This window comes from Amblyraja radiata, chromosome 31 (genome assembly GCF_010909765.2).
Source record: "Amblyraja radiata isolate CabotCenter1 chromosome 31, sAmbRad1.1.pri, whole genome shotgun sequence".
Lineage (NCBI taxonomy): Eukaryota > Metazoa > Chordata > Chondrichthyes > Rajiformes > Rajidae > Amblyraja > Amblyraja radiata.
The window spans coordinates 29,349,968-29,376,989 of NC_045986.1; the positions used below are offsets into that span (position 1 = coordinate 29,349,968).

The following is a 27,022-nucleotide window of genomic DNA, read 5'->3' on the forward strand; positions in this document are numbered from 1 at the left end:
CCGGCGGGATGTATGAGGAGAAGCCCCGGCCTCAGTTAGTCAACAGCCGGCGGGGATGTTGATGTGTGAGGAGAAGCTCCGGCCTCAGTTAGTCGGCAGCCGGCCGGGAACCGTGTGTGTGTGGAACAGCTCCGGCCCAAACCCAAGCCCCAGGTATCCGTCAGCACCCGGCGGGGCAGTCCAAGGCAAAGATACAAGAGGAGGAGCAAGATCAAAGATAGGTCCTGGCTTCTGTCTGTCCGTGCACAACCCATTTCTTATTATCTGGCTGCATGCCAACAGTTTGTCCCAATGGGGAGAAAAAGTTCCACGACTCACAAATACATCGGTTCTAGCGCCACTAATGGACTGAGAGGCCACTGATATAGTGAATGACTTTGACAGAAATGTGACCTGATTTTTCAACAGTGATTCAAGAGAGTTTATTGTCATGAGTCCATTCTTGCTTTGCTTCAGCACAAAAGAACATAGTAGGCATTGACTACAGAACAGATCCGTGTGTCCATATACCATTATATAGGTATATACACACATGAATAAATAAACTGATAAAGTGCAAATAACAGATTATTAATAACAGGTTATTAATGTTCAGAGTTTGTCCGAGCCAAGTTTAATAGCCTGATGGCTGTGGGGAAGTAGCTATTCCTGAACCTGGTCGTTGCAGTCTTCAGGCTTCTGTACCTTCTACCTGAAGGTAGCAGGGAGATGAGTGTGGCCAGAATGGTGTGGGTCCTTGATGATACTGCTAGCCTTTTTGAGGCAGCGACTGCGATAGATCCCCTCGATGGTTGGGAGGTCAGAGCCGATGACGGACTGGGCAGTGTTTACTACTTTTTGGTGTCTTTTCCTCTCCAGGGCGCTCAAGTTGCCAAACCAAGCCACGATGCAACCGGTCAGCATGCCCTCTACTGTGCACCTGTAGAGTTAAACAATACTAGTGAGAGTGCGAAAGCTATCTACTTGATTCTCTGGACAGGAGTGAAGGGTCTATAGTTGTACAACAGCTGAACATTTAAGCAAGAGGAGGATAGAGGGAAGCCAAAATCTCCCTTAGATAAGTTTTACCTTGAACCGAAGACCCGCTCTCCCATACATCGCTACACTTTTCTACGGTTAATGATGAATCTGTGGATGACTACCTCACAAAGCTGAAGAACATTGCATTGAAATGTACGTTCATAGATAGGCAAGAGGTATATGATATTGTCCTTGATCAATTCATATGGGGCACAATCCACAAAGACGTCCAGAGGTCTCATCGTAAGGGACGAAAGGGATGCTGTTATCAGGCAACTGAACTATCCTACTACAACAAGAGAGTAGTCCTGAACTGCTATCTACTCTACCTCATTGGAGACCCTTGGTCTATCTTTGATTGGACTTTACTGGCTTTACCTTGCACTAAACGTTATTCATGTTATTCCCTTTATCATGTATCTGTACACTGTGGATGGCTCGATTGTAATCATGTATTGTCCTTCCGCTGACTGGTTAGCACGCAACAAAAGCTTTTCACTGTACCTCGGTACACGTGACAATAAACTAAACTTAACTAAAGAAGTTGACCCTCCAAGATGCCATTGACCTTGCACAAGGGCATGAAGCTACAAAGAGGCAAATGTCTCTTATGGGCAGGGGAGTGGATGCAGTGAAGGTCTGTACACAATACAGACCAAAACATCTTGAGCTGACATGAAATTGCCTGCAGAGCTACTGAATGGAAGAAATTATAAAATAACCCATCCAAGCAAAATACACCTTCCTCAAGACCAGGAGGAAGTACGACAACCGCTGACTGATGCTCAAACTGAAGAAAGCCAATAATTCAACAGACATGCTAAAACATTGCCAGAACTGTTGAGACGACAGCAGTTGCTCTGAGCATTGGATCATCAGGCCAGAATTTACAATGAATCAATATAGAATTTATATATAGTTCAATTACTATAGGCCCATTCTTAGTCATGTGTGTGACCAAAAATCTGAAAGATCGTGGAATACATCTCTTCTAATACTGAGAGCATTACAGGTAAATTGTTTTGTACTGTATATATGATTCATATTTTTTACGAAGTTTATCAAGTGAAATATTTATGTTATGCTGACAATGTTTGTTTAGGGTCTGAGGTCAAATATGACCGGTCACGTGTGTGACCTCACACGGAAGCATTTTTTTACATAACAGTTTTATCTTACAGACTCTTGTGAATTTAAAAAAGCTAGAATGTTCATATCTTTAGCAGACATGCATTATAGTTCTGTAGGTAGGAAAATAGCAATGAATAAGATTAATCTCTTACAATAATTTTTTAATGTATTACTTTATGTGATTCCATTATGGTAACGTGTGTGACATTTTGGTTCATTTTCCAAAGAATGGCCCTATACAGCCTTGGATTAAGAAACAGTGTACCATAATACATAATCTAAAACAGCTTTGTTTTGATTTTGAAAAAAGGCAACAATATTGACCTGTGCATAGGAAGGAACTGCAGATGCTTGTTTAAACCAAAGATAGACACAAAAAGCTGGAAAACTGCAGGACAGGCAACATCTCTGGAGAAAAGGAATGGGTGACATTTTGGGTCGAGACCCTTCTTCAGACTGGTTAGGGATAAGGGAAACGAGAGATATAGACGATGATATAGAGAGATAAAGAACAATGAATGAAAGATATGCAAAAAGGTAAAGATGATAAAGGAAACAGGCCATTGTTAGCAGTTTGTTGGGTGAAAAAGAGAAGCTAGTGCGACTTAGGTGGGGGAGGGATAGAGAGAGGGAATGCCGGGGTTACCGGAAGTAGAGAAATCAATATTCATACCACTGTGCTGAAGCTGCCCAAGCGAAATATGAGATGCTGTTCCTCCAATTTGCGTTTAGCCTCATTCTGACAATGGAGGAGACCTAGGACAGAATGACCTTGCAGTCCATGGAGTGGATGGGATCATTGTGTACACGAGTTTCATGGATCCAATCTGGCAACATAGAAACATAGAAAATAGGTGCAGGAGTAGGCCATTCGGCCCTTCAAGCCTGCACTGCCATTCAATATGATCATGGCTGATCATCCACTCAGTATATTACAGAGGAGATTTACTAGAATGTTGCCTGGGTTTCAACAACTAAGTTACAGAGATAGGTTGAATAAGTTAGGTCTTTATTCTCTGGAGCGCAGAAGGTTAAGGGGGGACTTGATAGAGGTCTTTAAAATGATGAGAGGGATAGACAGAGTTGATGTGATCAAGCTTTTCCCTTTGATAATAGGGAAGATTCAAACAAGAGGACATGACTTCAGAATTAAGGGACAGAAGTTTAGGGGTAACATGAGGGGGAACTTCCTTACTCAGAGAGTGGTAGCGGTGTGGAATGAGCTTCCAGTGGAAGTGGTGGCGGCAGGTTCGTTGGTATCATTTAAGAATAAATTGGATAGGCATATGGATGAGAAGGGAATGGAGGGTTATGGTATGAGTGCAGGCAGGTGGGACTAAGGGAAAAAATTGTTCGGCACGGACTTGTAGGGCCGAGATGGCCTGTTTCCGTGCTGTAATTGTTATATGGTTATATGGTTATCCTGTACCTGCCTTCTCTCCATGCCCCCTGATCCCATTAGCTACGAGGGCCACATCTAACTCCCTCTTAAATATAACCAATGAACTGGCCTCAACTACCTTCTGCGGCAGAGAATTCCAGAGATTCACCACTCTGTGTGAAAAATGTTTTTCGCATCTCGGTCCTAAAAGATTTCCCCCTTATCCTTAAACTGTGACCCCTTGTTCTGGACTTCCCCAACATCGGGAACAATCTTCCTGCATCTAGCCTGTCCAACCCCTTAAGAATTTTGTACGTTTCTATAAGATTCTATAAGAACATTGGGAATATTTTGAAATTGATCGGAAATTAATAAATTGTTGGAGGAAATACAAATGAATTACAATATACATATGTTTAAGAAGGAGCTGCAGATGCTGGAAAATCGAAGGTAGACAAAAATGCTGGAGAAGCTCAGCGGATGAGGCAGCATCTATGGAGCGAAGGAAAACGTCGCCTATTTCCTTTGCTCCATAGATGCTGCCTCACCCGCTGAGTTTCTCCAGCATTTTTTTCTACCTGCAATATACATATGGTATTCAACCATTAGGTGCCACTGTGACCGATAAAGTCAGCCTTGTCCAATTACCAAATGTTTGCAGTTTGTATAGAGGTGGACTATTCCACCTGTGCAAATATCCAGATAGAATCAGAAGTCTTTTCACCCCTCACTTCATGTACTATCTGTCATGTACAAAGTAACTTGTCTTTGTTGCTATAGATTTCATTGTCTGGGTCTTTTTTAAAACACATTCATTATTTGATAAACTGTGTTTCAAATAATTTTCAGACCCAACCAAATAATAACAGAATACATCCTACCTACCAACGAGTAAAACATTCCTGAAACCCGTTTGTAATTCAATCTATTTACAAGAGGGATCAGTTTGCATTTGCAAAGGCACTGGGAGGTAAGAAAACATGTTTTTGTGTAAATACCTGTAATAATATGATATATTCAATAAAGCACAAAATAAAATACAAGAACAAAATTAATAAAATATACAGTGATAATTTTTTTTCAGTTGTATTTCAATTTACATTTATTAATCATAGTGCTGGATTGCTTAATAGAAAGGGTTTTTCTTGCTTGGAGTCAACGTTTAATATTCTCAGGAAGGTGGGCTGGTTTTGGAGAAGGTCCAGAGGAGGTTTACGAGAATGAACCCGAGGATGATTGGGTTAACGTATGAGGAGCGTTTGAAGGCTCTGGTTCTGTACTCTCTGGAGTAAAGGGGTGATGAGGGGTGATCTCAGTGAAACCTATCGGATAATGAAAAGCCTAGATAGAGTGGACATTGAATGGATGTTTCCAGTAATGGGAAAGTCAAGAACCAGTGGACACACCCTCAGAATAAAAGGACCTACCTTTAGAATGGAGTTGACAAATGTTTCTATAATTGTAATGCAATAATGCTATAACACGATATTCTGCACTCCGGTATTGTATTTTCTCCTTGTTCGACTTGATGGACTTGCTTATGGTCCAAGTGTACTCATGTATGACATGTTTTGACAGGATAGCACGCAAACAAAAGTCTTCCCTGTCTCTCGGTAACGTGACAATAACGAACCTGCAGAATCTGAACCAGTGGACACAGCCTCTGTGTTGAAGACAAATTTCTTTAGCCAGAGGGTGGTGAATCTGTGGAATTAATTGCCATAGACATCTGTGGAGGCCATGACATTGTGTATTTTAAAAGTTGAAATTTATAGGCTCATCATTCTTAAAATATTGTTTAACTACAGATTGCACAGTGGCCTTTTTCTCTTTATAAACTCATTTTACAGCAATAAACAATTTGTTTATTACAGATGTTTATGAAGCATGTAGGATAATGGTGTTTCTAGCACTGTTCAAGTCTAGGTGCTTATTTTAACTTCCTTCACCTACTTTAACTCATCGTAAATACTTTTATCCTCATCTTTAATGCCAATTATCATGTTTTTTCATTTTATTTTTTAATGCCAGTCATCCAGTTATATTTCCCAACAGAAAACTGCAGAGCTTTTTCATTCTTTATAAATCTCCTTAAAGCAAGGAAGCAAATTTTGATTTTCCTCTCTATGTTAGCAATGCATAAATAATTGTCTTGTTCCTTACTAATAGCCAGGCCAGTTTCTACAAGAAAACATTGGTTTGGTTATGGTGCCTATGCTAAAGCCTCTTCTGATTTGTGTCTTGCCTTTACATGTTTCAGAATGCTTGCATGCCCTGTCTTTTATGATGATGTCGATCACTGAACAGTATAACGTATGTCCAATCATAATTTTAATCATACTTTATTAGCCAAGTATGTTTTGCAACATATAAGGAATTAGATTTGCCATACAGTCATCATACCATTAAAAAGCAACAAAACACACAAAATACATTTTAACATAAACATCCACCACAGTGACTCCTCCACATTTCTCACTGTGATGGAAGGCAAAAAATAGTTCAATCTCTTCCCTTCTTAGTTCCCCCGCGGTCGGGGGCCTCGAGCCTTTCGTTGACAGGGTGATCTTGACTCTCCTAGCCGGCGGCGTTTGGGCCCTCCACGTTCGGGGGCGATCAACCTGCATCCGCGGGGGAATCTCAGCTCCCCTGCGCCGGGTGATCAGAGCCCGGGTCAGGGCTAGTCGAACCTTCTGTGTCGTTGGAGCTTTCCCGACTTGGTCTCTACCCGAGACTGCGAGCCCCGCGATGTTGAAATCCGCAAGCCGCGGTTGGAGCATCGATCTCAGGCAAGGGTTAGTCCACGTCCCCGTGGTGGGGCTCATGTTTCAGTTATATAGGGTAATGGTGAAATCTAATTTGGAATTCTAAGCACAGTAATAGCCTTGTTATTAATGGAAGGGTTTAAACGCAGTAGAAGAAGTTCAGAGAAGGTTTAGAAGCAAGATACTGCAGATGCAGGTTTACAAAAAAAAGACACAAAATGCTGGAGTGCTTCTTCAGAGTCTGAAGAAGAGTGCCAATCTGAAACATCACCTATCCATGTTTTCCTGAGATGTTGCCTGACCCACTGTGTTACTCTGGTACTTTGTGTCTTCTTTCAGAGGTTTGTGAGAGCAATTCTGGAATGGATGAGTTGTCTGGAACAGAAAGGTTGGACAGGCAAGGCTTGTTGCTCATAGAGATTGGAAGAATGGGAGGACACGAATTTGAAATGAATAAGAGGAAGAGGGTTTGAGAGGATGGGTGTTGATGTGGAGACGATTTTTAGTCATCAATGTGCATTTGCCAATCGGAATACATGGGTGTGCTTATCAGAGCAAGCCTTCTTATAAGGCAGGTGCAACTCAGCTCCTGAAGAGTTGCTGGCACTTGCGACAGAGGTATGCTCAATGTAATTTTTAATTGGGTCTAAATAAAAGGTAGTAATTTGGACAGCATATTAATTGTAAGGAAGATGTTCTGTGCCTTGAGACAGAAAGGTAGGAGGTGGATAAAGTTGTAGAAATTGGCACACTGTCCCATTTCATTTATACTTCAAATATGTGAATTGTGAAATAATGGCGGAGTAGACACGATGGGCCGAATAATTCTGCCCATATAACTTATGAACTATGGTCACCTGTTGCATGGACTTGTTATTTTTAAACATTATATTTTTACACTAATGTCTTGAGTTTTGCACACAGTCTTCCTTAGTTTAAAATGTTATAGAAACATAGAAAATAGGTGCAGGAGTAGGCCATTCGGCCCTTCGAGCCTGCACTGCCATTCAATATGATCATGGCTGATCATCCAACTCAGTATCCTGTACCTGCCTTCTCTCCATACCCCCTGATCCCTTTAGCCACAAGGGCCACATCTAACTCCCTCTTAAATATAGCCAATGAACTGGCCTCAACTACCTTCTGCGGGAGAGAATTCCACAGATTCACCACTCTGTGTGAAAAAAGTTTTCCTCATCTCGGTCCTAAAAGATTTCCCCTTTATCCTTAAACTGTGACCCCTTGTTCTGGACTTCCCCAACATCGGGAACAATCTTCCTGCATCTAGCCTGTCCAACCCCTTAAGAATTTTGTACGTTTCTATAAGATCCCCCCTCAATCTTCTAAATTCTAGCGAGTACAAACCGAGTCTATCCAGTCTTTCTTCATATGAAAGTCCTGACAACCCAGGAATCAGTCTGGTGAACCTTCTCTGTACTCCCTCTATGGCAAGAATGTCTTTCCTCAGATTAGGAGACCAAAACTGCACGCAATACTCCAGGTGTGGTCTCACCAAGACCCTGTACAACTGCAGTAGAACCTCCCTGCTCCTATACTCAAATCCTTTTGCTATGAATGCTAACATACCATTCGCTTTCTTCACTGCCTGCTGCACCTGCATGCCTACTTTCAATGACTTGTGTACCATGACGCCCAGGTCTCGTTGCATCTCCCCTTTTCCTAATCGGCCACCATTCAGATAATAGTCTACTTTCCTGTTTTTGCCACCAAAGTGGATAACCTCACATTTATCCAATTTATACTGCACAATGAGATAATAATAATAATAATAAATTTTATATTTAATGGGCGCCTTTCATACAAAATCTCAAGATAAGACTTATCAGAAAGGAATGTTGGTTTAGACGGGTTAAGGCATGTCTCCAGTTTCAGACCTTGAGTTTGATCGGTTGTCTATAGTGAGTACAGGAAAGTAAAATGTGGACCTATCCAAGTTTGTGAAAGAGGGTTTGAGAGGTTGGAGGAGCAGTTATCACGGGTGACTTTAATCTACATATAGATTGGGCCAACCAAATTGGTACAGCGCTGAGGAGGGGGATTTCCTGGAATGTATATGGGAGAGTTTTTTAAACCAATATGTAGAGGAACCGACTAGAGGGAAGGCCAACCTACACTGGGTATTGTGTAATGAGGAAGGATTAGTTAACAATCTTGTCGTGCAAAACCCCTTGGGAAACAGTGACCATAATATGGTGCAATTCTGCATTAGGATGGAGAGTGACACAGTTAATTCAGAGACTAGGGTCCTGAACTTAAAGAAAGGAGACTTTGAAGGTATGAGATGGGAATTGGCAAGGATAGACTGGCAAATTATACTTAAAGGGTTGCTGGTGGAGATGCAATGGCAAAGATTGAAAGACCGCATGGATGAACTGCAGAAATTGTTCATCCCTGACTGGCGAAAAAATAAAACGGGGAAGGCGGCTCAACCATGGCTAACGAGGGAAATCAAGGATAGTGTTAAATCCAAGGAAGAGGCATTTAAATTGGCCAGAGGAAGCAACAAACCAGAGGACTGGGAGACTGTTAGAATTTAATAGAGGAGTTAATTAAGAGGGTAAAATTAAGAGGGGTAAAAAAAGAGCATGAAAGAAAGATGGCGGGGAATATAAAAACTGACTATAAAAGTTTCTTTAGATATGTAAAAAGGAAAAGATTAGTGAAGACAAATGCGGTTCACTTCCAGTCAGAGACAGGTTAATTTATAATGGGAAACAAGGAAATGGCAGAACAGTTAAACGAGTACTTTGGTTCTGTCTTCACTAAGGAAGACACAAACAATCTCCCAGCAATACGAGGACAGCCCGATGCTTTAGGCCCTCTCACCAGATGATGGTACTCCGGCATCGGAAGAACACTCTCAGCTGCTTGAAGTATCCGAATCGGCCGCTTCCTACCGGAGACCGTGGCTCCCGAAGTCCACAGGCTGAGCTGGGTGAAGCTCCAACACTGGCGAACTCGGCAAAACATCCCAGGCCTCCGCGATGTTAACGTCAGCGCTGCCCACAGCTGGAGGCTCCGCTGACCACAGCTCCAAGGTGTTAAAGTCGGCAGTCCCAACACTCCGGAACTTCAACACGGCGACCTCGGTAAGGTATCGGTCTCTGGCAGGAAAGGCCGCGTCAATCCAGATTGTAGGCCGTGAGGAGGGGGCGAAGTTACGGCTCAGAGGAAAGACGCATCCTCGACCCAGGTAGCGACTATGAAAAACAGTCACAACCTGGGTGTGCTTGTACATCAGTCAGGCAGGTACAGCAGGCAGTGAAGAAAGCTAATGGCATGTTAGCCTTCATTGTGAGAGTTTAGGAGCAAGGATGTCCTACTGCAGTTGTACAGGGCCCTGGTGAGACCGCACCTGAAGTATTTTGTGCAATTTTGGTCTCCTAATTTGAGTAAGAACATTATTGCTATTGAGGGAATGCAGCATAGGTTCACGAGTTTAATTCCCGGGATGGCGGGACTGACATATGATGAAAGAATGGGTCGACTGGGCTTGTATTCACTGGAATTTAGAAGAATGAGAGGAGAAAAGCTGGGAGAATGTATGGAATTTTAGGGACTTTTTACCTGATGCAGCGATGGCAGGCTCGCCAACGGTCTGTCTGTCTTTTCGTCTTTTTTTGTTATTTTTAGTGTGTTTTAAAAAGTTTATGTTAATGTTCTCTGGTTTATTTTATGTGGGGGGTGAGGGAGGGGATCAGGAGAAACACTTTTTCAGTCTTTTACCTTGCTGGAGATGCGATAGTTTTCCGGATCGTATCTCCAATCGCTCTGCAGCCTAACGTCGTGGAGCTGGAGGCCTTGCGCGAGACTGACGTGGAGCCCCACCGCGGGGCCGTGGGCTTGCCATCGGAGCCTGCGATCCTTTGCCTGGGATCAACGCTCCAACCGCGGCCTGCGGATTTCAACATCGAGGAGCTCGCAGTCTCAGGTAGAGACTGACGTTGGGAAGCTCCAAAGTCGCAGGAGGTTCGACCAGCCATGACCTGGGGTCCAATTGCCCAGCGCGGGGAGCCCGACCGCCGCTACGGGAGCCAAGATCGTCCCGTCAACGGAAAGCTCGAGGCCTCCGACCACGGTAAAACAAAGAAGGGAAGAGATTGAACTTTTTTTTCGCCTTCCATCACAGTGAGGAATGTGGGGGAGTCACTGTGGTGGATATTTATGTTAAAATGTATTTTGTGTGTTTTGTTGAGAGCAATTCTGGAATGGATGAGTTGTCTGGAACAGAAAGGTTGGACAGGCAAGGCTTGTTGCTCATAGAGATTGGAAGAATGGGAGGACACGAATTTGAAATGAATAAGAGGAAGAGGGTTTGAGAGGATGGGTGTTGATGTGGAGACGATTTTTAGTCATCAATGTGCATTTGCCAATCGGAATACATGGGTGTGCTTATCAGAGCAAGCCTTCTTATAAGGCAGGTGCAACTCAGCTCCTGAAGAGTTGCTGGCACTTGCGACAGAGGTATGCTCAATGTAATTTTTAATTGGGTCTAAATAAAAGGTAGTAATTTGGACAGCATATTAATTGTAAGGAAGATGTACTGTGCCTTGAGACAGAAAGGTAGGAGGTGGATAAAGTTGTAGAAATTGGCACACTGTCCCATTTCATTTATACTTCAAATATGTGAATTGTGAAATAATGGCGGAGTAGACACGATGGGCCGAATAATTCTGCCCATATAACTTATGAACTATGGTCACCTGTTGCATGGACTTGTTATTTTTAATCATTATATTTTTACACTAATGTCTTGAGTTTTGCACGCAGTCTTCCTTAGTTTAAAATGTTATAGAAACATAGAAAATAGGTGCAGGAGTAGGCCATTCGGCCCTTCGAGCCTGCACCGCCATTCAATATGATCATGGCTGATCATCCAACTCAGTATCCTGTACCTGCCTTCTCTCCATACCCCCTGATCCCTTTAGCCACAAGGGCCACATCTAACTCCCTCTTAAATATAGCCAATGAACTGGCCTCAACTACCTTCTGCGGGAGAGAATTCCACAGATTCACCACTCTCTGTGTGAAAAAAGTTTTCCTCATCTCGGTCCTAAAAGATTTCCCCTTTATCCTTAAACTGTGACCCCTTGTTCTGGACTTCCCCAACATCGGGAACAATCTTCCTGCATCTAGCCTGTCCAACCCCTTAAGAATTTTGTACGTTTCTATAAGATCCCCCCTCAATCTTCTAAATTCTAGCGAGTACAAACCGAGTCTATCCAGTCTTTCTTCATATGAAAGTCCTGACAACCCAGGAATCAGTCTGGTGAACCTTCTCTGTACTCCCTCTATGGCAAGAATGTCTTTCCTCAGATTAGGAGACCAAAACTGCACGCAATACTCCAGGTGTGGTCTCACCAAGACCCTGTACAACTGCAGTAGAACCTCCCTGCTCCTATACTCAAATCCTTTTGCTATGAATGCTAACATACCATTCGCTTTCTTCACTGCCTGCTGCACCTGCATGCCTACTTTCAATGACTTGTGTACCATGACGCCCAGGTCTCGTTGCATCTCCCCTTTTCCTAATCGGCCACCATTCAGATAATAGTCTACTTTCCTGTTTTTGCCACCAAAGTGGATAACCTCACATTTATCCAATTTATACTGCACAATGAGATAAGATTAATCAGAAAGGAATGTTGGTTTAGACGGGTTAATGCATGTCTCCAGTTTCAGACCTTGAGTTTGATCGGTTGTCTATAGTGAGTACAGGAAAGTAAAATGTGGACCTATCCAAGTTTGTGAAAGAGGGTTTGAGAGGTTGGAGGAGCAGTTATCATGGGTGACTTTAATCTACATATAGATTGGGCCAACCAAATTGGTACAGCGCTGAGGAGGGGGATTTCCTGGAATGTATATGGGAGAGTTTTTTAAACCAATATGTAGAGGAACCGACTAGAGGGAAGGCCAACCTACACTGGGTATTGTGTAATGAGGAAGGATTAGTTAACAATCTTGTTGTGCAAAACCCCTTGGAAAACAGTGACCATAATATGGTGCAATTCTGCATTAGGATGGAGAGTGACACAGTTAATTCAGAGACTAGGGTCCTGAACTTAAAGAAAAGGAGACTTTGAAGGTATGAGATGGGAATTGGCAAGGATAGACTGGCAAATTATACTTAAAGGGTTGCTGGTGGAACTGCAATGGCAAAGATGGAAAGACCGCCAGAGTCACTGTGGTGGATATTTATGTTAAAATGTATTTTGTGTGTTTTGTTGCTTTTTATTGGTATGATTGTATGGCAAATCAAATTTCTCATATATTGCAAAACATACTTGGCTAATAAAGTATGATTATGATTGCTGATGGATCTTAATCAGTATTGGAAACTTGAAACATGTGAAGTCGGGGATCTGTAGATTAATTTGTCTGTTTCTGTAATCATCATTGCAAAACTAATTGTGTTCTACGGCACTGAGCCTGTACTCGCTGGAGTTTATGACCTCATTGAAACTTACCGAATAGTGAAAGGCTTGGATAGAGTGGATGTGGAGAGGATGCTTGCACTAGTGGGGGAGTCTAGGACCAGAGGCCATAGCCTCAGAATAAAATGATGTACCTTTAGAATGGAGATGAAAAGGGATTTATTTAGTTAGAGGGTGGTGAATGTGTGGAATTCATTGCCACAGACGGCTGTGGAGGCCAAGTCAATGGATATTTTTAAGACAGAGATTGATAGAACGGCTGTCAGGGGTTGTGGGGAGAAGGCAGGAGAATGGAGTTAAGAGGGAAAGATAGATCAGCCACGATTGAATGGCAGAGTAGACGATGGGCCAAATGGCCTAATTCTGCTGCTAGAACTTATGAACAAATGAACTCTACAACGGCAGATAGAACACAAGTGAATATTACAGGAATAGGTTTTGCTTTCTGACCATTAGTTACTCAAACTGTATTAACAGTCTGGTTGATTTGTAATGTGCACAGCATGGACTTGTTCTGTCGAAGGGCCTGGTTCCATGCTGGATGACCCTATAAATGGTATCTCATCATTTTGCAGGAATCTCCAGCCCTCCGTGGACACTGGTTTGGTCTTCATGGGATTTCCACCAGGGAACAAATGGTTATTAGTGAGCAGACAATAGTCCGTTCACACAGTGGCGCAGCAGTAGAGTTGCTGCCTTACAGCACCAGAGACCTAGGTTCGATCCTGACCTTGGGTGCTATCTGTATGGAGTTTGTACGTTCTTCCTGTGATTGCGTGGGTTTCCTTCCACATAAGTTCATGTGATAGGAGTAGACTGAGGCTATTCGGCCCATCAAGTCTACTCCGCCATTCAGTCATAGCTGATCTCTCTCTCCATCCTAACCCCATTCTCCTGCCTCTCCTCATAACCTCTGACACCTGTACCAATCAATAATCTATCTATCTATGCCTTAAAAACATTCCAAAGACGTGCCGATTTCGAGGTTAAATGGCCTCTGTGAATTGTTCCTAGTGTGTGTAGGATAGGACGAGTGTAAAAATAAAGTCTATACTTTCTTACATTGCAGAAGACTAAATCTTCGTCATGTCCAAGCAAAGAACTGTGCACCTGGAGTGTGGGAAATCAACACAAGTACTTTATGTCCTCGGGACTGTAATCAACATTGACATTTACAAGTAAGTCATCAGCCTTGTTTTACGATGTCCGACTGACAAATTTTAACTGAGCTTAGAATAGAAGTTTTGGGAGTCCGGTTTCAAGCATGCAAATAACAAGGTAATTGGACATGAAGATAGACACAAAATGCTGGAGTAACTCAGCAGGACAGGCATCATCTCTGGAGAGAATGAATGGGCGACGATTCGGGTCGAGACCCTCCTTCAGACCTTTCTCCAGAGATGCATATTGTTCCTCTGAGTTACTCCAACATTTTGTGTCGGTCTTCGGTGTAAACCAGCATGGGCAGTTCATTCCCACATACTGGACATGAAGCTGTGTCAGAGTCCTCTCCCCAACCAACTTCCTCAACAATGAAATCACACTGTAATAAACTCAGGTTGTAGAGCACATCCTCCTGGATTAGCATTCATCCTAGAGATCAATCTTGGTTTTACAGGAATTATTACACAAGGAACCCTTGGTAATGAGTTATCATTTATCGAGTCATACAGCATGGAAACAGGCCCTTCGGCAGAACAGATACATGCTGACCAACATGTCCCATTTGCCCGCATTTGCTCCATATCCCTTTAAACATCCTATTGATGTGCCTATCTAAATGTCTTTTAAGTGCTGTTATAATACCTGACTCAACTATCTCCTCTGGCAGCTCGTTCCATATACCCACCACCGCCTGGCTGTGAAAAAAGTTACACCTCAGGTTCCCTATTAAATCTTTCCCCTTCACCTTAAACCTACGTCCTCTGGTTTTTGATTCCCCTAGCCTGGGTAAAAGACTCTGTGCATACACCCTATCTATTCCCCACATAATATTGTACACATCTATAAAATCACACCTCAGCCTCTTGAGCTCCAAGGAATAAAGTCCTAGTCTGGCCCACCTCTCCCTATTGTCCTGGCCCCTCCAGTCCTGGCAGCATCTTACAGTTACTTAAAGCACTCTGTTTTATTGTATCCTCATCACTGAAATTACACCGTGTAACTCAGGTTGTGTAGGACATCCTCGTTGACTAGCGTTATTGGAGAGATCAACCTGCTTTCATTACACAAAACTACACAAGGAATGGGAAGAGCGATTTAATAGGGGGAATGATTGAACGGGCACCCAAGGGGTAACTATTGCACACAAACGGTGGTGGGTGTAGGAACGAGCTGCCGGTAGTTGAGACAGGTACTATCACTTAGTTTAAGAAACATTTGGACAGGTACATGCAAGAACGGAACTCGCTATGAAAACACGGAGGGGACGGAGGACACAATGTTTTGGAGGCTGCGCGTGCATGCGCGCACACACACACACGCGCGAGGCTTCGGAGGCTCAATCTCAACTCTGCCTGTCTCACCGGGTTAACTACAGCCCTGTCTGGACTGACGGGATACCAGCGATGCTTCTCCGCGCTGGCCATATTTCCCGCAAGTCCAGGGAGGTTAACCTGGCGGGACAGGCAGAGTCTGACTGCCGACCTCACTGGCCACCCGTGGGGGAGGGGGGCACTCGGGACAGCGTTGGAGACCCGGCCGCGATCGATCCTGGCTGCGGATGAGGCGCAGGTCTGTGCCACGTCTCCCTCCTCCAATCACCGCGCTCTATCCTCAGTCCCACCCCCCCACTCCTCCCTCCACCAATCATCACGCCCTCGATCCTCAGTCCCACCCCCACTGACTCGCGGAAAACGGAGATTTAAAAATCGGGATCACAAAAACTTGGGGGGGATGTTCCCCACCTCTCAAAACATGGGGGGGACGTGTCCCCTCTGCCCCCCCCCCCCCCCCCCCCCGGGTTTTCCGCCCGTGGGTACATGGTTAGGACAGGTGTAGAGGGATATGGGCTAAACGCAGTGGGTGGGACTAGTGTCCAACCTTTTGTGTCTATCTTCGATTTAAACCAGCAGCTGCAGTTTCTTCTTACACAACTTACATTACATTTTCTCTTCCTCCAGACCATCTCCCCCAGGGTGTCGATCCTTTGAAGTCACCTCGAGCCCTGGTGTCAATTATTCCATCTCAGACAAACAGAATGGCAGCATTGTCACTCACCCCGTGATACGCTGGGCTCTCACTGAAGACAGCTTGCTTCTTGTCACGGTGGACCAAGAAAGCTCAGCTGCCAATGATGGAAAGGTAATATCATAACGCCTCTGCTGACATGCATTATTAATATTATCATAATAAACACAGTAGAATTATGTCAAAATGGAATCTTGATGTGGAAAACAAAAGTTGTTAGCACTGTTTGGGGCAACACAGTGCAGGTAGTTTAGTTTAGTTTAGTCCAGGTTCTCCAGTGGGTGCTCTAGTTTCGTCCCACACCCCAAAGATATGTGGGTTTGTAGGTTAATTGTTCTCTAAAATGACCCCTAATGTGTAAGGCGTGGGTGAGAAGTTGGGATAATATAGAACCAGTGTGCACAGATGATTGATGGTCAGCGCGGACTCAATTGCAGGGGGGCTGTTTCCATGCTGCGTCTCTCTACTAAATACGGAGAGGAATATACATTATCTGACTGATTGAAAAGTTCAGTTTTACCCAACTGCTGAAAATTAGAAAGAGCCTAGACCACCTCAACCCCAGTATTGTTTGTGACTGTTTTCTGCATTCTTTTCTAGGTTAAGGTTACATTTTATGGAGACGATTTGGATAAACCGGTTGACAAGATGACCCTGGAGCTCACGGCAGTCTGTAAGTAAATTGCACTCTGATAAAACAGACCAGTCCAGTCTTTCCATCTGGTGAGTTTCAGTGGTTTCACCTCAATGGGAACTGAGTGGTGCTAGGCTCTGTTTCTGGGGACATCCTAATGCCCCTGCCAAACCCAGGTGACTTTTTCGGGAACTAGGCTGTCGCCACATGGTCGCCAGGATGTCGTACATGGGTGGCCCAGACTTTGGAAATGGTTCCAAAACATGGTGGCGCCCGCATGTGCAAATATTCAAAAAGAATTTCACTGAGCAGTTGCACATGTAACAAATAAAACCCATTCAACCATTAAACCATCACGTTTTTGACACCAATCATGGGAATGGGATTCTGACTCTCTACCCCACCTATGCATGTTATAATTTTACAGATATCTCTATCCTATTACACATCCACATCCTTTGCTCCAGGCTGGAAAAAACGTTTATTGAATCTTTTCCCAGAAGTGAATTCATCTAATACATACAATATTAGCAATTTCAAGCCACTTTTAATCACAATGACAAAGTGATAATCAATTGCTTTATTTTCCCACTTCATTGACTCCCCAACTGCTGGTTCTCATCATTTCCCTTCAATTGCAGACGTGTCTTTGGATGTGGATGCAGATCGCGATGGAATAGTTGAAGAGAATAATCCTAATAAGGTGATTAAAAGTGGAAACAAGAATTATGGTGGTAACACCCGCGGGAAAGAAGGGTGGTGGGCGAGTGGAACGAGCTGCCAGAGGAGGTAGTTGAGCCAGGGACTATAGTTGTATCTAAACAAGTACATGGATAAGACAGGTTTGGAGGGACCTGGCAGGGGCAGGTGGGACTAGTGTAGCTGGGACATGTTGGCCAGTATGGGCAAGTTGGGCCGAATGGCCAGTTTCCACACTGTATGATTCTATGGCTCTATAATTCAGTTTTATAACACGTCTGAATTTTCCCCACTTTTTTTAAACAATGTTTTTGGGGGGAAAGTGGCCATTTTTGCTCATCCCCCTATATTCACTCCATACATTCAAAGTCATAGGAGCAGAAATAGGCCATTCGGCCCATCAAGTTAACCCAGCCATTCAATTATACTTTCAATTTAAATTATGCTTTCAATTCAAGCTAAGTTATGTTTTCAATTTAATCTCCTGGACGTAATAAAAATCAGAGCCATCATTAGACGAGTAAATGTACGTTCTCCCTGTGACCATGTGGGCTTTCTCCGGGTGCACCGGTTTCCTCCCACACACCAGACGTACATTTGTCTCTTTAGTAAAGATTGTAAATTGCCCCTGGTGTGTAGGATTGTGCAAGTAACCACTGAAGCACACTCCATTCTCCAGATCTGTGGCATCTGTCCAAGTGTGCCCTGTCTCTTTACCCACTCGCTTGTGTTACACACTCATCCTTCAGACCATCAGTGGAATCTATCTTTGTTGCCTGCACATGGAGTGTCACCGTTAGTCTTCCCTTTCACTGTGTGTTGTGTTAGTCTGATTCACCTTTCTGTGGAATAGTCATGCTGAATGTATTCTCTCTCTCTCAGGATGAAATCGAGTTTGGTTACATAGAAGCTCCACACAAGTTCATGAAGGTAGTGATGGATTCTCCTCGAAATAGGGGCCTTAAGAATTTCGCCTACACATTCCTCTTGGTAAGGGATAATATTTCCGTTACTTGCAAGTTTATTACTTCAATATGTTCACTCTCCTAAAGTACTGATTTTAGTTGGAGTTATGCATGATACTTCAATTTCATTTGTCTGCTTTAGTATCTTATTCTGACGGTAAAGGGAAATCAGTTCCTTGCATGAGGATAGTTTAGATCCAAAACCAGAGTTTAGTTTAGTTTAAAGATACAGCGTGGAAACAGGCCCTACGTCCCTCCAAGACCGCACCGACCTGCGAACCCCACTCACTAACACGACCCTACACGCACCAGGGACAATTTTTTAAGACAATTTTACCAAGCCAATCAACATACAAACCTGTGTGTCTTTGGAGTGTGGGAGGAAACCGGAGCATCCGGAGAGAACCCATGCAAGTCATGGGGAGAAGGTACAAACCCAGTACAGACAGCGCCCGTAATCAGGAACCAACCCAGATCTCTGGAGCTGTAAAGCAGCAACTTCACCGCTGTGCCACCGTGCCACCCTAATGGATATAGATGAGGTTGCTGAAGATCATGTGGTTCGATCCTGACTACGGGCGCTGTCTGTGCAGAGTTTGTACATTCTCCCCGTGACCTCTGTGGGTTTTCTCCGAGATCTTCGGTTTCTCCCACACTCGAAAGACGTACAGGTTTACAGGTTAATTGCCTTGGTGTAAATGTAAATTGACCCTAGTGTGTATAGGATAGTGTTAGTGTGCGGGAATTACCTGTGGGTGTGTTCTCGGTTGGCCGAAGGGCTTGTTTCTGTGATATAATTTTTAATGTTTTTTCTTCATATTCCATATTTTATAACAGAAGTAGAGCAAGTAAATGAAAGACAATGTTTTCAGAATGCCCAAGTTTTGTCAGCCAGATACTGAGGGCCGTTTAGTTCTTGTAGTTCTATCGATGGTCTGTGCAGGCATGTTCACATTCCATAGGTTGTTAATGGGTGATGATCAGGAACAGTTGGAGTGTGGAGAGGGCTACATTCTACATCTGACCCCCACTGCACAAACATTGATTGCACTAAATTGAAGGATGCAGCATGGGAATGGGCCCTTCTGCCCACTGCGTCCATGCCGACCATCCATCACCCGCTCACACTCGTTCTATTTTATCCCACTTTCTCATCCACTCCCTACACACTAAGTGGAATTTACAGAGGACCCATTCACCTACAAATGGATGAGGGAGGAAACCGGAGCACCCAGAGGAAACCCATGCGGTCAGGGGGAGAACATGCAAAGTCCAGGTCCTGTGGTCGGGATCGAACCCAGGTCTCTGGAAACATGATGCAACAGCTTTACCTGCTGCGCCACCTGTTAATCGGCAATACGCAAACATCAGCCTATGAATTGGCCTCTTAATTATGTTAGCACCGAGGCAAAGGTAGAGGGAAAAACTTTATTTCTCTGCATGACATACACTGCACCTCATCAAAAGCTAACGTCTACAAACATTTGACATTGCTGCCTTTATTGTGTAATTGTCAGGGCCAAGATTTTGGACGTATCGACGTGAAAAGTGACAAATTCGTGGATTCTTTGGACGCCTTTGGAAATCTGGAGGTCAGCCCTCCTGTGACAGTGAACGGCAAGGAATATCCGCTGGGCAGGATTGTCATTGGAAGCCACCTACCCATGTAATGTTACTGCATCTGTTATGTTGGGAGGCGGAGGTGAAGCCGTCTTGCTTCATCTCTCCAGACATCTTTCTCAGGTGTTAACTGTCTGCTTTTTAGAGCTTTACTCTAATTATTAAACTCCAATAAACTTTCGAAAATACAGCAGGGAAGCACGGTGGCAGTGGGTAGAGCTACTGCCTCACAGCGGGTAGAGTTACTGCCTCACAGCGCCAGAGACCCAGGTTCTATCATAGGATCATAAGATCATGTGATAGGAGCAGAATTAGGCCTTTCAGCTCATCAAGTCAACTACACCATTCAATCATGGCTGATCTATCTTTCACCTCTCACCTCCATTCTCCTGCCTTCTCCCCATAACCTCTGACACCCGTACTAATCAAGAATATATCCATCACTGCCTTAAATATATCCACTGACTTGGCCTCCACAGCCTACTGTGGCAAAGAATTCCACAGATTCACCACCCTCTGACTAAAGAGATTCTCCTCAACTCCTTTCAAAAATAACATCATTTAAATCTGAGTCTCTAGTCCTAGACTCTCCCACTAGTGGAAACAACCTCTCCACATCCACTCTATCCGAGCCTTTCACTATTCTGTATGTTTCGATGAGGTTCCCCCCTCATTCTTCTAAACTCCAGCGAGTACGGGCCCAGTACGACAAACGCTCATCATTGATTAACCCACTCATTCCTGGGATCGTTCTTGTAAACCTGCTCTGGACCCTCTCAAGAACCAGCACATCCTTCCTCAGATATGGTGCCCAAAATTGCTCATAATATTCCAAATGCGGCCTTATAGAGCCTCAGCCTACGGGTGCTGCCTAGATCCTGCCCAGAGATGCTGTCGGTACGGAGTTTGTATGAACTCTCAGTGATCTGTGTGGGTATTCTCCGGCTGCTCCGTTTTTCTCCCACTGTCCAAAGACGTGCGGGTTTGTAGGTTAATTGGCTTTCGTAAAAATTGTAAATTGTCCCTAGTATGTAGGGAGGTGTCAGTGTGCGGGGCGATTGCTGGTCGGCGTGGACTTGGTGGGCCCAACAGCCTGTTTCTATTAATATTGGCCAAATTAGAGGTATTACAAAATGGAGGATCTTTCCATTTGCAAGGCCTGCTTGGCCTCTTTCTCTGAAAAGTTGCAAGCTGTGAGCTGGCGCCAGAAAGTCTGGACCCTAGATGGATATGCAGGATGAGGAGAGTTCCAGATGTCCTAACTTCATTAATATGTATGAAGGTTTTGCAGAGAGAGATAAGAAGGTCTTCAAATGCATAAATTGCAGAGTGTTTGTGCTGCTGTTTGATGATTGGCTGAAGTGTGAAACCTTATTTGAATTGTTTATACAACCTGGGAAAATGTTGCATTACTTTAGTTAACTGACTTCCTTCCAGAAGCTTCTGTCGAAACAATGTAATGGGATACTTTGTGACTGGGTTAGGGAACTGTCAATGACTGTGATTGTGATTGATATGTGTGATTGGTTTGTAGGGGTTGCCTCCCCCAAGTAATGTCATACCCTTAGTTTGCAAGGGTATAAGAGGTGGATAATTATTTGGGATGTGTCGGTTGATTGTGACTTCTGTTTGCACGAGATATTGTTGTCTTGCATGAGTGGATCGGCAACCGTTGCATTTCGTTGTCTCTGTACTGTACACTGACAATGACAATTAAAATTGAATCTGAATCTGAATCTGAATCTGAACCGTTCCTGCAGTTTGTTCTTCAATAAAGTAAGGTTTTGGAACCAGAGTTTAACTTAGTGTTTGACTAAACCAGACTAAGGGGGTAAGTCTAGAACCTGAATTAATATTTCCACGCTGTATCTCTAAACTAAACTAAATTTGTGTCCTTAAAGGCAGAAGAAAGTAATTTACATTTTAAAAATTATTTTCCAGTCACCCACATGGGAGAAAGATGGTAAAGGACACCCAGGACCTTCTGATGGCTCAGTCTGTGCAGTCTCCCATAATACTATACTCGGACTGGTTGTATGTTGGTCACGTCGATGAGTTCATGTCCTTTGTTCCAGCACCTGACAGAAAGGTAATCAATATAATTCTGCTACAACTTCACTACTAACTTCCACCCTGCCCTCAAATTCACCTGGACTATCTCTGACACCTCTTTCCCCTTTCCTGATCTCTCCATCTCCATCACAGGGGATAGACTATTGACTTATGTCTACTAGAAACCCACCAATTCAACAGATATCTGGGCCACACCCCATCTCTCAATCTCATCTACTGCATCTGGTGTTCCCAAAGTGGCCTCCTCTACATCGGCGAGACCATGTGTAGACTTGGCGACTGTTTGGCCAAACACTTACACTCTGTCTACTGGATCTCCCTGTGGCTAACCATTTTAACATTCCTTCCCATTCCCACACGGACGTTTCTGCCCTGGGACTCCTCCATTGCCAGAGTGAGGCCACACGCAAATTGGAGGAACAGCACCAAATGGTGTGAACGTTGAATTCTCCAATTTTAGATAACCAACCTCAAAACACCCCTCCTCCCACCTTCCTTTTCTTTCCCCCATCTCCTCACCTCCTGTTCCCAGTGCCCACTTGGACTCGTAATCCTCCTCTTCCCATTGATATTCCTTCCTCTGGCTTCACAATTCTTACCTATCCTTATCTTATACCTTCTGTTGTTTCATCTCTGGCCTTTGTCCAACCATCTGCCTATCAACACCCACCTCCCACACCTTTATCCACCTATTACTTTCTGGCCTATATTCCCCCTCCCCACAATCATGAACAGCAATAATTCCACCTGCCCGCGTTTGGCCCATATCCCTCTAAACCTTTCCTACATGTACCTGTACAAAGGTCTTTTAAATGTTTTTATAATACTTGCCTCAACTATCTCCTCTGGCAGTCCCCCTGCTCTTTTCGGGCATCAGTGTCTGAGATTCTGGGCAGAGAAGGTCTCTTTTTTGGATATTGATATATTTTTCTGAATTCTGCAGGGTTTTAGATTACTTCTCGCCAGTCCCTTTTCGTTCTACAGTCTGTTCAAGAGGCTCCAGAAAGAAGGTCATGGAGAAGCTATGATGTTTGACAGTGAGTCTCCACACAGTTGTCGCATTGCATTGTGTTCTGCTCAAGTTCCTTGTGAATGCAAAGTGCTGGAAGCAGGCAGCATCTGTGGAGGGAATAGACTGATGACGTTTCAGGTCGGGACCCTTCCTTAGTCTCCATAAAGTCTGGTAGGTTAATTGGCTTCTGTAAATTTGCAAATTGTCCCTATTGTGCAGGATAGTGCTAGTGTATGGAGTGATCACTGGTCGGTGCAGACTCGGTAGGCCGAAGGACCTGTTTCCACTCTGTATCTTTAAATTCTAAAGTAAAGTCTAAAGAGGGTTTCTGACATAAAACATGGCCGGTCCATTCCCCCCAGAGATGCTGCCTGACCCAGTGAGTGCCTCCAGCACTTGGTGTTTTGTAACATTATATTAGTAGTCATGCAAAACGCAAACCCTGCTGAGCAAAATGGTCACCTATCCCTTCCCTCTGTAGAGTTACTTCAGCATTTTGTGTGTCACTCTTTGCCAACATTGTTTATGTATATTTACATACATTATGTTTAGTGTAGCTAAGTGCGCAGTCATGCATTTTGGTATTAGGAATAAAGGCGTAGACTATTTTCTAAATGGGGAGAGAATCCAGAAATCAGAGGTGCAAAGGGACTTGGGAGTGCTGGTGTAGGATTCCCGAAAGGTTAATCTGCAAGGAAACAGTAGTAGAGAAAGCAACCCCAATGCTAACATTTATTTCAAGTGGCTAATGTACAAAAACAGGGATGTAATGCTGAGGCTCTATAAGGCGCTGGTAAGGCCGCATTTGGAATATTGTGAGAAATTTTGGGATGTGCTGGCTCTGGAGTGGGTCCAGAGAAGGTTTACAAGAATGATCCCAGGAATGAGTAGGTTAACCTATGATGAGCGTTTGTCGGCACTGAAGATGTATAGAAGAATGAGGGGGGGAGGGGCTAATTGAAACATACAGAATAGTGAAAGCCTCAGAATTAAAGGACATTCTTTTAGGAAGGAGATGAAGAGAAATGTCTTTAGTCAGACAATGGTGAATCTGTGGAATTCTTTCCCACAGATGGCTGTGGAGACCAAGTCAGTGGATATTTTTACCCTGACAGATGGCACAATGGGCTAAGTGTTCGGCTGGCGACTGGAAGGTAGCCGGTTCGAATCCCACTTGGAGTGCATACTGTCATTGTGTCCTTGGGCAAGACACTTCACCCACCTTTGCCTGTGTGTGAATGTGTGTGAGTGATTGGTGGTGGTCGGAGGGGCCGTAGGCGCAGATTGGCAGCCACGCTTCCGTCAGTCTGCCCCAGGGCAGCTGTGGCTACGGAAGTAGCTTACCACCACCGAGTGTGACTGAGGGGTGAATGAATAATGCGATGTAAAGCGCCTTGAGTATTAGAAAGGCGCTATATAAATCCCATCCATTATTATTATTATTATTTTTGAGGTAGAGATAGATAGATTCTTGATTAGTACAGGTGTCAGAGTTTGTGTTGAAGGCAGGATAATGGGGTTAGGAGGGAGAGGTAGATCAGCCATGATTGAATGGCAGAGTAGACTTGATGGACCGAATGGGCTAATTATACTCCTGCCTGATCTATTGAGTTACTCCAACATTTGTGTTTTGCTCAAAATTCCAGCATCTCCTTGTTCCTTGTATCTCCTTTGGCAAAGGGAATTTTCAAAAATAACTGACGTTTGAATCTGTGGCCTCCAATGCCCATGTAACATGATCTTAAAAAAATGGTGGTGGAAGTCACAAATGCACCTTTGATAGACACAAATGGTGGAGTACCTCAGCGGGACAGGCAGCATCTCTGGATACAAGGAATGGGTGGCGTTTCAGGTTGAGACCCTTCGCAGACTCTTTCACACAAGTTTGAGCCAAGGTGTTTTTTTCATTGAGGACTGATTAAACAACGCATAGGCAGATGTCCGAAGGAGGATTGTACAGGCAAATTCATGATGGCTGCAGTTCCTATATGGATGGAACAGTTAGTGTCGCAAACATAGGTCATAAGTCATTGGAGCAGAATTAGGCCATTCGACCCATTGAGTCTGGTCCGTCTTTGATCACGGCAGATCTGTACTTTAGTGACCTGATCTTCAGTGTAAAGTTAAAGTGATACTTAACAAAAAATATATATTAATGGTGTTCTTGTGTTTTGTAAATCAGATACATTCTGTGACCCAGTTAAAATTAATGACATCCTGAAAAATCAAACGTTGCATGAAAGAAATGCCCATGTACAGGTGAGTCTATGTGTCGTGAAGTCGTGAAACTGTGTACGTCTGAAATGTGTTGCTAATTACTTCAGATTCTTTCTGCTGTTCCCCCATAGCATTGCATTGATTGGAACCGAGACATCCTAAAGGTGGAATTGGGATTAGATGAAGCAGATATCATTGATATCCCAACATTGTTTAAGCCAACCAAGGCAACCTATGTAGGTGCTTACTTTCCAGATATGGTAAGTGAAAAACAAAGAAAGCAGAATGGTAGATAAACTCAGCAAGTCAAGCAACTACTGCAGAGGCAAAAAGGGCCAGTGGACCTTTTAGGTTGAGACCCTGCATCAGGACTGAGAGGGAACAGAAGCAATTGTTTAGTTTAGTTGAGTTTAGTGCAGACAAACAGAACCTCCTCTCATCCCACCCAAGGTGAAAATGTCAGAGAGTACAGGACAGCTTTAAGGTGGTCAAACTGTGCAATTCATTGCCACAGGCCAAGTCATTGGGTATTTTTAACGTGGAGATTGATAGATTCTTCATTAGTACGGGTGTCAAAGGTTAAAGGGAGAATGTAAGAGAATGTGGTTGAGAGGGAAAAATAAATCAGCCACAATTGAATGGCAGAGTAGACACGATGGGCCGAATGGCCTAATTCTGCTCCCATGTTTTATAAACTTATTATCCATCTTCCACAACATTCTATGATCTTGCTCCTCTCCTGTTGTCCATAACTCATTTATTGACCATCAATTTCCTTGTCTTTTGACTTTTGGGCAATCGGGTTTCCTTTTTACTTCAGACATTCTAACTCTCATTATGTGTCTGAAAGTGGCAGCACGGGCTGAAACAGGTTTATATTTGTCTCTCTTCAGGTGAACATGATAGTTCTTGGCAAGTACTTGGGAATTCCAAAACCCTTTGGGCCGCTGATCAATGGAGAATGTGCACTGGAAGCTGTAGTGCGCTCAGCATTGGAACCACTTGGCCTGGATTGTACCTTCATTAACGATTTCACCTCCTACCACAAGAAGCACGGAGAAGTTCACTGTGGTTCCAATGTTCGTCGCAAACCCTTTACTTTGAAGTGGTGGAACATGAAGATATAATCACCAGTTACAGTTCCCACATGTGACAAGCATTGCCTTATTTTTCTGCAGCTTTGGTAACGGTGTAACCTACTGGAAAGTCTATTACCTAATGGCTTGGAACCTGTGCTCATACCTTCTCAGGATGTAGGAAGTTATTTTGTCCAATAGTCTATATCTCAAAGCAGTCCCATCAATCCTAATCTCCCACTCATTTAGTCATACAGTATGGAAACAGGCCCTTTGGCCCAACTAGCCCACACCGGTCAACCTAGCCCACACAGGCCAACATCATTTCTATTAAGATTTATCTCATGGTCTAGAAATTAAATCATCAGAGCTGCTGCTCTTTATGCCAGCATCTCAGCACCAAAAATAAACATTAGAGGGTGGAGTTTGACAGCACTCAGGAAATTGAACGAGTCCTCTTTACAATTTAGACTTTCGAGATGCAGTGTGGAAACGCCCTTCAGCCAGGTCTGCACCGACCAGTGATCACCCCGTACTCTAGCACTATCCATCAATTTTACAATTTTACCAAAGCCAATTAACCAACAAACCTGTATATTTTTGGAGTGTGGGAAGAAAAGTGAGCACCTGAAGAAAACTCAGGCAGGTCACAGGGAGAACGTACAAACTCCGTACAGACAGCACCCGTAGTCAGAATAGAACCCGGGTCACTGGCGCTGTGAGGCAGCAACACTACCGCTGTGCCACCGTGCCACCAAAGGCTTGGACCTCCTGGCATGAATTTC

At 43.9% G+C, this 27,022-nt stretch overlaps 1 protein-coding gene across 1 annotated transcript; it reads left to right on the forward strand.

Annotated features, from left to right (window-relative positions):
- Nucleotides 1–1,511: 1,511 nt before the first annotated feature.
- Nucleotides 1,512–26,723, forward strand: LOC116990313 (protein-arginine deiminase type-2-like). The gene is made up of 13 exons (XM_033047821.1): nt 1,512–2,032; nt 4,382–4,502; nt 13,822–13,930; nt 15,875–16,055; nt 16,542–16,614; nt 17,217–17,278; nt 18,103–18,264; nt 19,757–19,905; nt 21,801–21,948; nt 22,876–22,969; nt 25,127–25,203; nt 25,293–25,421; nt 26,055–26,723. The coding sequence occupies exons 3-13, from the start codon at nt 13,839–13,841 to the stop codon at nt 26,286–26,288; spliced, it is 1,401 nt and encodes a 466-aa protein (XP_032903712.1). The 5' UTR covers nt 1,512–2,032; nt 4,382–4,502; nt 13,822–13,838; the 3' UTR covers nt 26,289–26,723.
- Nucleotides 26,724–27,022: the final 299 nt, after the last annotated feature.

What these genes read in the sequence shown, in the direction of transcription:
- LOC116990313 (XM_033047821.1), top strand. Translation starts at nt 13,839, where the DNA reads ATGTCCAAGCAAAGAACTGTGCACCTGGAGTGTGGGAAATCAACACAA. An exon ending in TCGCCTACACATTCCTCTTG is followed by an intron (nt 18,265 to 19,756) that starts GTAAGGGATAAT and finishes TGTAATTGTCAG; the next exon opens with GGCCAAGATTTTGGACGTAT. An exon ending in GTGCTTACTTTCCAGATATG is followed by an intron (nt 25,422 to 26,054) that starts GTAAGTGAAAAA and finishes GTCTCTCTTCAG; the next exon opens with GTGAACATGATAGTTCTTGG.